The following is a 13,561-nucleotide window of genomic DNA, read 5'->3' on the forward strand; positions in this document are numbered from 1 at the left end:
CCAGTATCATGCTCTTGGCCAGCATCAGATGATTTGATTCACGTGAGCGAATGAGTTTCTTGCTAGATAATCCTCTAGGCCGTGACTCATGCGCTAAAGCGAGTGATCCTGAAAAAGAAAGGGCAGTCTGGCAGATTTCGACATTTGCATAAGCGAATGCTCGAATTGAATGCGATCCTGCTTTTTGGCAATCACGCAACCCATCACACACCCAACGATAGAGACATTTCCATGTGAATGCTGCATGATGAGGATCGTCGGCATCGGCAATGCAACATTAAGATAAGCAACCTCGATCTCGTCGATCGCTGCTAGCGCACCGACGTCCGATCCACTGTGTCATCTCGTGTGGGCCGACACCGCCACGATCTTCCAAGGTACCGAGCCGATCGCCGAAAAGTGCCTCATCAAGTGCTGCGCCACGTGCTGCGTGCGATTCCGCGGAATGACTTCATTTGAGGGGGCGCTCACGCAATTACTGTCACTCGGTACAACGGACGTGGCGTTGTGTTGGCAATCACAACGCAGGCCCTGGCCGGATGATCGTCTGGAAACCGACAATCGAACCTGGACCGGACCAGTGTTCGGGCAAGTGGAACCCCCGGGCCCGGTCCAGCCGGCCGACTGTCGGCGAAGCCTCGAGGACACGCGTTCCTTGCGCTCGCCAGAGGTCTCAGAATTAATGGCATTGTTTGAACATGCACCGCGATAGCACCGCACACGACAAGGGAAAGAGAAGGTAAGCAAAATGGTGAGAGAGGGAGAGTGAGAGAGACGGACCCCATTTGCAATCTTATCTCTGGCCGTTCCGGGTTTTATGCGACAACCCGATGACAACCGACCAGCGCGAAGACGCGAAGCGCGAGCGCGCCACGCCACGCCACGCCACGCCGCGACAAACTTATGCGCGCGCCCGGCACATAATGTTGACAACTGTGGTGTGTCCCCTCCCACGCCACACTTCCTCACCCCCTGCGTGAAGGTGTCGAGTTAAGAATCGATCGAGCTGGCCAGCCCGCCAGCCAGCCCGGCAGTCCGGCTATCTTGATGCGCATTGCATTGAAGGGTGCGCGTGTTACGATAAAGACCAGAAGGGACAACCGAACGCCAAGGAACGCCAGGGATTTTCGGGAGGGCGAATGTGAATGTGTCTTTTCCTTATTCCGCCAGCATCGGGACACCGTCGGTGCATGCGTGTGCATGTGGAGCAATTTACGTGAAGCGTTGTTGTTAAGTTATGCTCGCGGTGGCTTTATAAATTCAATTCCCTGGTTCGCGCGCACTCCCAGATATGTTGTGTGGTGGCCACTTGCGACTGCAGCAACCGTTGAGCTACTAAATAAAAACCCGAAACCTACGAACGGGGCGGCAGACTTGGCGAGGGCATTTCTTTTATTTCAATTCAATAAGAAGCAGATGGGCTGAACCGATAGGGAGCTGTGCCGTTGTGCCGTTAGGAGGCGGTCACCGGTTGGCTAGCGTAAGCACCGAAGCCGATCGATGCAACTGGACCGCACAGGGCACCCTCGCGATAGATCGCACCGATCCAGGCGTCTAGATCGAAACGATCGTCGCTGCTCCCCGCTGGAGTTGGTAGATAGATCGTGCCGTAAACCTGTTCGTAGAGATAGAACCCGTAGCGTGCCGGCTGCCCATCAACATCATCGTCATCAGCGTCATCGTCGGCGGCATCATCGACATCGGTGGAGGATGATCGCGGAACGGGAGGTAAATAATCTGCAGCAAGAAAGCAACATTGTAGTTCTCACTTGGAGGGAATGGTCGATCTGTGGCGGGCTTACCCAGCGCCGTATCACCATCCATGTACGTCATGCCTTGAAGTAGCAGTGCGCCCTGAAACGAAACGCGCAGAAAAACCCCGGAAAAGACGGTCACGAAAGGTCGAAAGCCCACGAAAGTCCATGTTTTTTCCAAGCCATAGCTCGCTTCAATCTGTATCAACTATCGACAAAAACATTCTCTATCAATGGTTTGTCCAGTCCACCCTTCAAGTCTCACTCTTCCCATTTTTTTTTTATAGAACCGTTCATTAAAGTCAAAGTCTCCGCTTCTTCCGCCAGGTTTCACATTTTATTTGTGTCGTAACATGTGCATCATAAACTTAAACCAACAAACGATCACTATCAGTAGCAGTTTGGTTCAAATGAATGCTGGTTTTTAATCTTTCACGTAAAATGGATTTTAAGGCACAAAACTCGACATTTTTAATGTGCTATAAAGATATGTTATAGCCTATATTATGAGCAGTCACTTATTTCGTTTCAGAGGTATTAAATTATATTTTAAAATGACATAACAGATGGGACTGTGAACCTTACCCAAACAAAATGGTGCCATCGCCGAATGTTTTGGAATTCACAGATTCTACCGTACTTAAGTTTAAAGCAATTTCAATGTTGTTATGCCTTCATAAATGCTCAAAGTACTTCGCTAAAATCGTCCTAATCATAACGGCACGATCACGAACCATATTGCTAATGCTTAGCTGCTAATTCCATTATTAAATAATATTTTTATAATAATTGTAATAGTTAAATCATCAGTCTCATCACGGTGTAATCCATGTTGTGCGATCATTTTAAATCACTTTTTCAATTCATTCTCGGTGATAAAGTTGCAATCGGTGGTGAGTTGCTATAAACATGGAAATACCCAATAGCAACACGCTGTTGATAGGCGTGTGTCGTGATAGATAAGCTTCACTCAATAGGCGGCTTTTGCGCATTGGCCCCAAAAGATCATGCTGGTGAGCCTTATCTGCAATACTTCTAGGCTGCGAGCAGCAATAAATGGTCAGTCGAACCAAGGCATCGAGACTCGACGGATCATTCTACTGAACTGAGATGAATTCCGGTGACCGAACGCAAAAAGGCAACGCAAAAGTGGAACAAAATCAATACTCCTTTTTAGAACTGGGCGTATTAAAATCAGTGGAATTTGTACAAAAAGGTTCTAAAAGCGTTTAGCAGCATGGCACTGTGCCTAATGCTGGCAGTTACAGGTGAGCATTACCCAACGATATTGATCGACGTTTAAGGGACAGTTTCGATGCCCGAAAACGGCAAACATTATCGAATCATGTACCATTATCATGTATAAAAAATGCATCTGGATCAAACTTAATTAATATAGACAAAAAAAAATAAAATTAGGTTTCATTTAAATTGCATGTTTTCATTAAATTTTAGATAATATTAAAAGATTTTGAACAGGCCCTTTAAATTAAGACCCTAGTTTCCTCCCTACAACAAGCAAATGAGCATACAAAAGGGTAAACGGTATCAATTTCTTCCTTTTTGAGAGATTGCTTGCATTAAATGATGTCTGAATCGTCTTTGTCACTCTATCAATTATGCCACCAGCATGTGTGAACGATTCGTTTTCTATTTCTTTCCAGTGCTATTACTACAACCGTTCGGCGTAATCTCTGGAGACTGTCCAGATGACAATGTCAGATTCTACCTCTACACACGCTCCAACCGATATGGTGGGAAGTCTATGCAGATCAAAAATTGTTGGGAAGAGTCGAACCTCAGCTCCTACTTCAATTCGTCGCATCCGGTGAAGGTACTCATTCATGGCTACAATACTGATTGTTTTGATTCGCCACTGTTCAAGATTAGAAACGGTAAGATAGCACCTCACTCGGATGTGATTTCTTCTCCACTCAACCAGCAACAAGAATACGCTTTCCAGAATACCTTGCACGGGGAGACTACAATGTGATCTACGTGGAATGGAGCAACCTATCGCACGGTTTCTATCCAAACGTCATTCCAAAAACGCCTCACGTTGGCCGATGTATCGCGCAGATGATTCGACGCATCACCGAGGCGGGCTCAACGGATACACATCTTATAGGATTTTCACTCGGTGCACTTGTAGCCAACTATGCGTCCGTCGCGGTCAGACCAATCCGTATACGACGCATCACAGGACTCGACCCAGCCGTAACTTCCATGATATCAACGATAGCGCAGGATAAGCTCGATCCGACGGATGCCGATTTTGTGGACGTCTTCCACACTGAAATTTTGTTTCATGGAAGGAAAGAAAGCTGTGGAGACGTAGACTTTTACTTTAACCAAGGACATGGACAACCAGGTTGTGGTGCATTCGGTTACGCATGCAGTCACCATCGCGCAATATACTATTTCGCTGAATCGATCCGCAGCGCATCTGGGTTTTGGGGTTATAACTGCGACCCATCTCCTCTTTACCACCTGTTTGGCTACTGTCAAATCGATCGGCAGGTAAAGGCAGGAGAGGATTGTCCTTCCCATTCGAGGGGCTCGTATAAGGTTTCGACCAATTCAGAGTCCCCGTTTGCAAGGGGCAGAGATGCGATGTAACATTTCCGGGCACTTTGCGTGATTTCTTTGGTTAATGTTAGGAAAACGATTTGGAAACGGAAAAAGACTCAGTGAACGCTGTAGTGAAATAAATTCACCCTTCTGGCAAGCAAAAAACTTCAATATACAATCGGTCTAAAGCCTGACTTTAGTATATTAAACGTATGTTTTTCTCGATTTTGTCTTAGAAACGATGGAACGTAAAATGTCCCTTGTATCATGGCTGCTTAAAATCTCGCCTGATTACAGTGTCAAGGCGACCTAGATCGAACGAATAAATTCCCTCAATCCTTAAAACCTTCGCTACATTTAAGGCTTCATACTCGATGTCCATCTATTTTTGGATCAGTTACTTCCCAACGATAATTATTATCACCATTTGACCTCTGCCGGGCTCCCAGTTGCCGGTCCTTATCACTCGCAATTTATATTCTGTTACTATCGCAAGGTCACAAGATCGCTACCACAGAGCGGGATTCCCCTGTCAAAGGTGCTTTTCCTGTATTAGCTGATCTTCCTGCTTCTTCCATTGCCAGCAACTAGAGCTCTGGACTTTTCGATGATTTGCAAAACATCCCGCAATGAATTCAGCGGTTGGGCTGCACTGCCAGAGCTACATTAGCTGCTTAGATGTATTTTACACGAGTTTTCTTTATTTGAAAATATGGTCAGCTGATCGTTTTTAGCTGATATTTGCTGTAGAGCGGGAGTTGGACGGAACATGATTTTTTTGACAATCGTTCTTTGGATGAACTTGCTCAAATATTAGCAGTTTCATTAATGTCGGTGACAAATTAAGTATTCTCCTCGCTGGTCAATGCATATTATTCAAAAACAGACTCAAAACCACGATTGTCAAGTATTTATTGAACCATGATTCACATCGATTCATTAATTACACCAAGAAAAAGTGTTTGTAACATGTGCTGTATTGTGGAGCCAGAAAATATGCCTATCCCTTTAAGGTTGAAATGTAAATCAAAAAAAATCTATCCGCAGCAAATATTAATAAAAGTCATTTAGAAGAACATTTCAGATACCTCTTCTCTTTTACGCGTAGCGACGCACGCGTGGTCAAGCTAGTTGTTTATAATCTCAAGTTCTGACACATTTCTTCACACATTACTATTAATTATTAATGTGTTCCAGAACTATCCTTCACGTAAACCACGTACACATCCGACATGTGGATCACGTGCCCGTTAACATCACGTATCGTTAACGAACGGCTGATTCAAATATACCATATTGCGTGCAATCTCCGCCAAAGGCGCTTTGAAAGCGTTCTCTCGCGGTACTTTTTGATGTCTCGGGGTGCTGCTTAAATTGACCGTTACTATGGTCGGCATAAGCCCACCTCTACGGTCCACCACGTTTTCGCCTGTAAATTCGACATTTTCGGTCGCAAAGGCCATGTAATTTTTTTGCCAGAAGCTCTAACTGTCTTCTTTCCAAATCACTTGCTTTGAGCTTGATAGGTTTGATAGTCTCTTTTTGAAAATTCTTTAAGTGAGAGATAGTCGATTATGATTGTGACAAAAGTAAAAGCCTACATTGCAATAAATATTGTTAGAACTCCGACAGAGCCCTAGTGTTATTGTATAGGGCTTTTATTTACGTCTGTTTTAATGTTTTACGTGCCCTCCATTATTGTTTACCCATGTTAAATCCACTTGTCGTAGCCTCTCCAGTAGGAAGTCGATAGCGCGCAGGTTTTTGCACGTGGTATCGCTGTATCAACGGACAGCAGACCCTATGCTCATCAGAAAACTGTTTGTTAATCATTGTTTGAACCAAGTAAGAAAGAGGAAAGTTAGAGCTTCTAGCAAAAAAAATTAAATGGCCTTTGCGACCGAAAATGTCGAATTTACAGGCTAAAATGTGATAGACCATAGAGGTGGGCTTTTACTTATGCCGATCACTGTAAGTTGCGTTTCTCGCAAAATTCATTTCCGCATCTGCGCGAGCAACTATGCGGGGACATTTGTTTGCTCTACGACTAAGTATCCGATACCCTTATCATCATCTACGGATTGCGATAAAATCAAATCAGCTTGTTTTTCAGATTTCCCCAGAATACGGACGAACAGCGACGAGGGCATACCCGTCCTGGCAACAAACGCTGTGCGGAGCTGCGCAAGATCATCTCCAGCATCGGAAAGCCCCTGTTCAGGGACAGCTTGATGAAGATCTGGGCGAAACTCGATCACGAGCGGTGCAGGAATCTTCTGTGGCAGGCCAAGTTCGCTTGTCGGTTCCAGGATTCGCGGGTGAGCATCGCAATCGGCCACAACCGATGGCACACCCTGGGAAAAGAAGCTTCAGATACCGTTTGGAATCCGAGGCGGAGAGAGTTTGAAGGCTTTCGCTCCGCACAAAGACGCACAGAACGGTACACAGCCTCACAATCGGAATTCTTATGATTCTTTTTAGTAAAAATTCCTACACAATTAAGTTATATACTCATCGCGCAGCAAATCAACCGCACGATTGCTTGCAACGACTTACCATGGCATTGCTAAAAGAAATCTTAACCTTGACCGAGTGGCCAAACTGATGCCATGCACATAAGCAAGTATAGAAAAACATGCTATCCTAATTGAGCGTCGGTACTATCGCCATTTTATCGGAATCGTTCGCCACCTCATCACCACATCTAGAGCCGCGACAGGACGGGCTCGTCGAAGACTCGCTCAAAAGTAGAACGACCAATATTGACATTAGCCCCCCTCCTCGACCCCAACAATCGATATCAACAAAGCTCGCGTCGGAACACGCGGTACAAGCAGGGAGTCACTCTCTTCATCGCAAACTTACGAAGCAGCAAAAACCGTCCGATCCAGCGTCAAGGAATTCGGGCCACGATCATCGTCCCAACCGGAAGCACTTGTTCAACCGCCAAACACACATACACGGAGGCCCCTTTTGGTATGAGGCCATCCGGCAGTGACGCCAATGAAAGCGAGTACCACGAGCGCACGAAACAAGACAACCAAAAATCAAAGGGAGAAAAAATCGGCTCCTCGACTCTTCGACGCCTTTATGCCAGATTCACAGGGTCGTGGGGCGTCGCGGCAGCTCGGTCGGCCGGCCACTCGATGGTACTTCATAGCATAAACCCAAAAACGCGCCGTCTTCACTACGAACGAGCGAGTGCCAGAACAGGAAATACGATGTATACCGTGCTCGCGAATGGTTCTCGCGTCATCGCAAACCGAAGATCGCGGAGATCGCGAGTACAGGTAATTACTGATCAGCACGGACCATCATTTCGGACCGGAGCCCGCGCAACAAACGGACTTTGGCCACCATGGGGTGCTTGGTGCGTGGAGCAAGAAAATGGCGTCCGAAAATCAAAGTCATGACCACCACAACCATGAGCGATGCCGAGGGAGGGAGCAAAGGAAGGATCTATTGCGCTATGTTATTAATGTACGAATTCGATTATTGAGCTGACCAGAGCACCGAGATGAAGGTCGTACACAACAGCAGCAGAACATCCAGCGGAGTGCCATGCAGATCGCCTGCTTCTCTAGCGTTACTTTCGCCCATTTCTTCAGCAGCGACCTTTCGCGTCATTTGATTTTCGACGACGTCAGCAGAAAGCCATTTGTTTTTGCTAACCCCTTTGGTGGAACAGGATGCTATCCAGTTGGCCAGTGGCTGACCGCGCGTTTGTTTGTTCAAGCAATCCGGCCCCGAGAATGGGCGCGCGTTTTTGCGTCGCACTTTTGCGTTGTGGAGGTGTGTGATGTTAATGCTTCGCGAGGCGTGAGTCAAACGCTTCTGCTGGAAATAGAATTGTTTGCGCGATTAATGCGGACATTGGAAACAGAAATGATGTTGTCTCCCGCCCCATTGGACATTACATTGGGCTTTAGCGTAATCACCATCCTGAACAACCGCGCCGCAGCAAACCCAGAAGCACTTTCGCTTCACCTTCCGTACAACTTTCTCCTGGGGGGAGGGGGGGCGAGGGCCCACGCATTACAGCATCGCTTAAAACACTTGCGCGAGCAATTAAAATCCCCAAAAACTAGCCGCCGACCTACTGCTGCTGCTGCTGCTGCTGCTACTGCTGGCCTAAAGCCCTAACTGCTACAGCAAATGTTGAACAACCTCAGCCAACACACCGGTAATGCATCAGCAAACAGTCAAAAACCGGGGAGGAAAACAACAACCACAAAAGACACAATTGCACAACCTTATCGCTGGGAGTGCGTGCCGCCGTTGTTGGCCAACATATGCAGTTTTTTTTTTTGGGCCAACCAGCGTCTGCTGCAGCGTTCGACCGCTCGTCGCTCGTTGCGACACTTCCGAAGAGCTTTGTCGCGATTCTAAATCAAGGGGCTGGCGAATTTTCGAACCCTCTAACGACCCTTCGAGCCCCTTAAGTGGCCATTAAAATCGGGATTGTGATAGCAATCCGATGCCAGTGTGTTGTGACCTGCGTTACGGACGCAACGAAATGGCGTCAATCAATGATACCGCGGTGTCCACCACGAGTGAGATCGTGGCGTCGAGTGCGCAATTTGCCTGCGCCATGATCCCAGCCACCTCCGGACGGATGGAAGTCTCCGGTACTTCAACGATACTCTGCGCGCCACTCGATCGCAATGACGCAAATCCAACCGCAAGAGGTTTGTTCGCACCGTCCGACTGTTACTCACCGATAGGTTCGCGACGTGCCACCGTAGATAGTGGCGTCCGTGGTGTCCAAATTCCAGGAACAGCAGCGTATAGAGTCGATCCTCCTCAGCAAGATCGAAGTACAGGACCGGAGGTACTGCGAACGGCTCCAGATCGATCATTTCACCACAGTTTTGCTTCGATAGAACCCATCCCGAGGGTGGCACGACGAGTAGCAGTGGATAGAAGGCACAACTGGAGGTCAATGGAATGGAATCGATCGTTTCAGTGCAGAGAGTGGATGTTTCGTTTGGCAAAAATGTCACAATCGTTGTCACCAACAGTAGCAACGGTAGTAGCTTCTGAGAGGCCATTCTGATCGTGAATGAAATCACAGCTGGCGGTCACTCGAACTCCAAAGCGCGGAGACTACGTCTGGTGCGTGCTGATGATGGCGATGGCGTGCCCGATTGCTGACGATCATTGCCGGGTCATTTTTCAATTTCCTTGTAATCGTCAATCAGCGTCGCAATGTTCTCGATCGCTTCCTCCAGGTCGAGCACTTCGAGCCCTACCGAGAAAAAGGTTTCCGTGCCGGGTCAGCGCTGCGGATGTAACCATCACCCTCATCTCCATCTCCCTGGCGACTCACCTTCATCGAGAAAATGATGCAGAAACGCTTTCCGCTCGTACAGTACGCGATACTTTTCGACAATCCGTGACCAAGCCGTCCGAACGGCGGTATTATTGGCGAGCATACACAGTGCCCGATTGACGTGTGCCAGATCAGCCCCCGGAACGGCCATCGGTGGCTGATAGTTGATCCCAATCTTGTACCCAGTCGGACACCAATCGACAAACTGAGCCGATCGCTTTACCCGCAACTCCTGCACCGCCCGATTAATATCAAGCGGTGAAACATCACCCCGATACAGCAAACAGCAGGACATGTACCGACCGGCCTGTGGATCACAGTGTACCAGCTGATTCGTCGGCTCGAAGCACTGCTGCGTCAACTCGCCCGTCGTCGGTTGCTCATGCTCCCCACGTGACACCGGCACGAGCGGCGCGTAAGTAACGAGCGGATAGTGGATCCGTGGGAATGGCACCAGATTGGTCTGAAACTCGAGCAGATCCACATTGATCGCACCGGTAAAGCGGAGCGACGCCGTAATACTCGACACAGCCTGCGCCACCAATCGGTTGAGGTTGGTGTACGTTGGTTCCGGAACGCGCAGTCCCCGATCGCACACCTCGTACAACGCTTCGTTGTCCAGCATGAACGCACAATCGCTGTGCTCCATCGAAACGTGCGATGCCAGGACCGCATTGTACGGTTCCACGATCACGGGCGACAATTTTGGTGAGGGAAAAATGTCATACTCGAAGCGTGACACCTTGCCGCTAAACTCCTGGTCGAGGCGTTCCTGTAGCAACGTCCCCAGGCCAGCACCGGTTCCACCACCGATGCTACGGAACATCATAAACCCCTGGACGGAGGAACAGTTCTCGCAAAGCTGCCGGACTCGATCGATCATTGGTTCGATCAGCGATTGACCTAAACGGTAATGTCCCCGTCCGTAGTTACTCGCCGCATCTTCATTCCCGGTCAGTAGCGTAGAAGGATTGAACAGTCCGCGGTAAGCACCGAGCCGGATCTCATCGATGACGGATGGTTCGAGGTCGACCATTAGGACCCGGGGTACGCAGCGTCCATCCCGCGTGCAGCTAAAGAACGCACTGCAATCATCTTCCGAGCACGGGTCGTTGCTGTTCCCGCGACACTGACAGAATTGACCGTCGGGGAAAATGCCATGTTCGAGACAGTACAGCTCCCAGCAGGCACTGGCCATCTGTACGCCTGCTTGGCCCACGTGCAGCTGGATGATTTCACGCTACAAAGACACGAGAGAAAGAGAGAGGGAGAGAGGCCATGGTTCGTTGAACCTTTGCGTGTTGAACCGCTTCAAACAGCACCATTAACATACATTTCTTGTCATTGCTGGGCCAGCCCGACACGGTGCAGATGTCTCCCAAAAGTTTGTGTTCGCTCGCTCGCTCGCTCTATGAGGGCGCGCGCTGATGACGTCGTCGTTTTGTGTGGTTCGCTCCGCCGACCGTAAATGCCGAAGATGATGCCTTCTTCCCGTGGCCGTTTAACGAGAATTTAGAAAACCGGTTTACTGCCGAAAATTGCAAACCAAACACGCACACGACGGTGTGATGTACTGAGGACACTGTGTACTGTGTTGGTTGCCATGTTTATCGCGGCAGCCGGCACCACCGCCCCACCGCCCCAGCGCCGTTGCTAACGATCGATGGCGACTTTGATTGTTTGTAGCGAACGCGCTCGAAGCGCGCGAAGCGATGTGATGCGGCCAAAAAAGTAAATCCATCCCAGTTCCAAATGGCCGTTAAGGTGGAAATTTGACGAAAGAAACAACGAGCAAAAAAAAGATATCTGGCTGAGAACACGGAACCAGTAGCATCGGCAGCATCGGCAGCGTCGCGAGTTCTAAGTGTTGAGCGTTGTGCGGGGTTCGTCGCTTGGTTAAGTCTTTCGTTGTGACGTGCGCGCGTTCGCCCGGATGCTGCGCCGATAGGCGGATTTGGATGGTCGGTTTTGACAAATGAACGTGTGTAGTGATGAGGGGAAGGGGAGATGGGGGATATGACTGAAGGAGGACGTTCCAGGGAATGTAACAAATAGCCACTAACACCTTTTGTCTAACGCAGAGCGGGCTCTGAGCGACGCTGAGGAACCTGTTTCCGACCACCTCCCTACCCCATTCTGTTTCAATGCCCCCCCCCCTCCTCCCCTTGCAATACAAAGCGATAACAATGGCGGATGTTCTTGGACGGTTCTTCTTGTTCGAAGGCCATCATGCCACGGAGCTCCACGGAGCCTTAAAAAAGGGCTTTCAAAGTAGTACGGTCGTAAAATCGCGTACACAATCGGTCAGCTAGCGTGTACACAGGCTGTACTCTGGTACGGCTGGTGCGTATTTTTAGATCCTCTCTTCTCTTTCAAGTACACTCGAAGGTCAAGTACAACGCGACAATACCACGGAACGGCCCTCTCTCGAGCCGTCAAGCCGACGATGCTTTCCTTTCCGAGCTGATTTGCTAGGTCGACGGCCTATCATCATCGCACCACCTAACCGGTCGGTTTGATACTTGATCTTGAAATTTGAAGATCACATCCTACTCAAGGGTTGACGAACCTCCACCGATCGAACCTTGGCTAATGGTTGTATTCAAATATTCGCGCGAGTCCCTCATTTATCTAACAACATAACAGCATATCAGCCCATCAGTTAATCCCAGACCATCAGCTATTCATGGTTCCGTTACTACGCTAAGACGAAGAGCTCATCGTGCTAGCATTTCACCTTCAAATGCAAAAACCTGCCGCGACGAACGAAAGTAAAAGGAAGCGACGGCGACACTCATGAATATTCAGAATTCAGCATCTCACCCCCATGCCTCCCGCCATTCCCCGGTGGTATTTCAGACGAAACTCCTGTTACTTATCACCCCCCCCCCTTTGGGGGACGGTTCTGCAAATTTGCGATACGGAATCCAAAGCCTGATCGATCAGTCGCGGTCCATTCGCACCGGTGATGGATTCGTCGCTGATGGTGCGTCGCTGATGGTGCGTCGCTGATGGTGCGTCGCTTCAGGTTCTGTTACTAACTGCAAAACGGCAGCAGCATCTGTCCAAAAAAATGTTCGATCGCTCTTAATGAACCCCTTGTGGCTTGTGCAAACTAGCGACAGCTTGTGATGCACGGTAGCGCCCTCCATTCCAATGTTCGCTCCCGTGCCTCGTATAATTGCTCGCGTGGTGTGTTGCGCGACCAACCGCGCACCATTAGCAGCTCGCAAAATATGTCAAAACGCGCACACCGGTGCGCCACCGCCCCCTTAACGAATTCATTATAAATCCATTGTTTTCATTCGGGGGGACGGGGGATTTGGATTTGCGTTTGCCTTTTTTGGCGGATTTGCTGTGTGGTGTATGAAGTAGACGACAACATTTGATGGATCAACGGATGAGTCAATAGGATGCGCGTGATCTCCTCTCGTGGGGGTGAGAGGGTTGTAGCATTGGCATCTCGAGTGTTGCAGAATTGTCGGTATGCTTTTAGCATCCCATTGACGCCATCCTCGCGTCGGTAGTCAGATGTCACCTGGAGCAAAGTCGCTGGTCACTGATGGATGTTCGCTGCTTGTGTCCGATTACAGCACCATTATCACCTGACGCTCGTGCTAACAAGCGGAGCAAAGATAAAGGAAATGAAGAAAAGAGAGAGAGAGAGAGAGAGAGAGAGAGAGAGAGGGAGAGAGAAAGAGAGAGAGAATAATGGCGAGACAAACAAACGCTCCTCGCCGCCTGCTTGTAGAGCGCCGCCAACCGACACGATAGACGTTAACTAGAGCAACAAAGAAGGCGACGACAACGACGATGACTTGGATGCCGTGAGGGAGCTGATCGAAGCCTCGATTCCCAAATAATCGCGGTCGCGGTTGTGCAGACCAAAACAAAACCACCTTTT

The 13,561-nt window shown here is 49.0% G+C and overlaps 2 protein-coding genes across 2 annotated transcripts; both read right to left on the reverse strand.

The window, feature by feature from the left end:
* Positions 1-1,453: 1,453 nt before the first annotated feature.
* LOC126572864 (uncharacterized) lies at positions 1,454-9,300 on the reverse strand. Its single transcript, XM_050232558.1, has 3 exons — positions 9,044-9,300; positions 1,803-1,854; positions 1,454-1,737 (listed from the first exon to the last, which is right to left on the reverse strand). Exons 1-3 carry the CDS (start codon positions 9,182-9,184, stop codon positions 1,454-1,456), a joined length of 477 nt encoding a protein of 158 aa, XP_050088515.1. The 5' UTR covers positions 9,185-9,300.
* Positions 9,301-9,462: 162 nt separating this feature from the next.
* On the reverse strand, positions 9,463-11,114 carry LOC126569308 (tubulin alpha chain-like). The gene is made up of 3 exons (XM_050226291.1): positions 10,991-11,114; positions 9,655-10,897; positions 9,463-9,573 (listed from the first exon to the last, which is right to left on the reverse strand). Exons 1-3 carry the CDS (start codon positions 11,000-11,002, stop codon positions 9,494-9,496), a joined length of 1,335 nt encoding a protein of 444 aa, XP_050082248.1. The 5' UTR covers positions 11,003-11,114; the 3' UTR covers positions 9,463-9,493.
* Positions 11,115-13,561: the final 2,447 nt, after the last annotated feature.

The sequence above is a fragment of the Anopheles aquasalis genome, chromosome 2 (assembly GCF_943734665.1).
Source record: "Anopheles aquasalis chromosome 2, idAnoAquaMG_Q_19, whole genome shotgun sequence".
NCBI classification, from domain to species: domain Eukaryota; kingdom Metazoa; phylum Arthropoda; class Insecta; order Diptera; family Culicidae; genus Anopheles; species Anopheles aquasalis.

Coding starts and splice junctions, on each gene's coding strand:
- LOC126572864 (XM_050232558.1), bottom strand. CDS start 9,184: ATGATCGATCTGGAGCCGTTCGCAGTACCTCCGGTCCTGTACTTCGAT. Junction 1,855..9,043: donor GGCACGTCGCGAACCTATCG/GTGAGTAACAGT, acceptor GTTTCGTTTCAG/GGCGCACTGCTACTTCAAGG. Junction 1,738..1,802: donor GGATGGTGATACGGCGCTGG/GTAAGCCCGCCA, acceptor TTCTTGCTGCAG/ATTATTTACCTCCCGTTCCG.
- LOC126569308 (XM_050226291.1), bottom strand. Junction 9,574..9,654: donor GCATCATTTTCTCGATGAAG/GTGAGTCGCCAG, acceptor TTTTCTCGGTAG/GGCTCGAAGTGCTCGACCTG.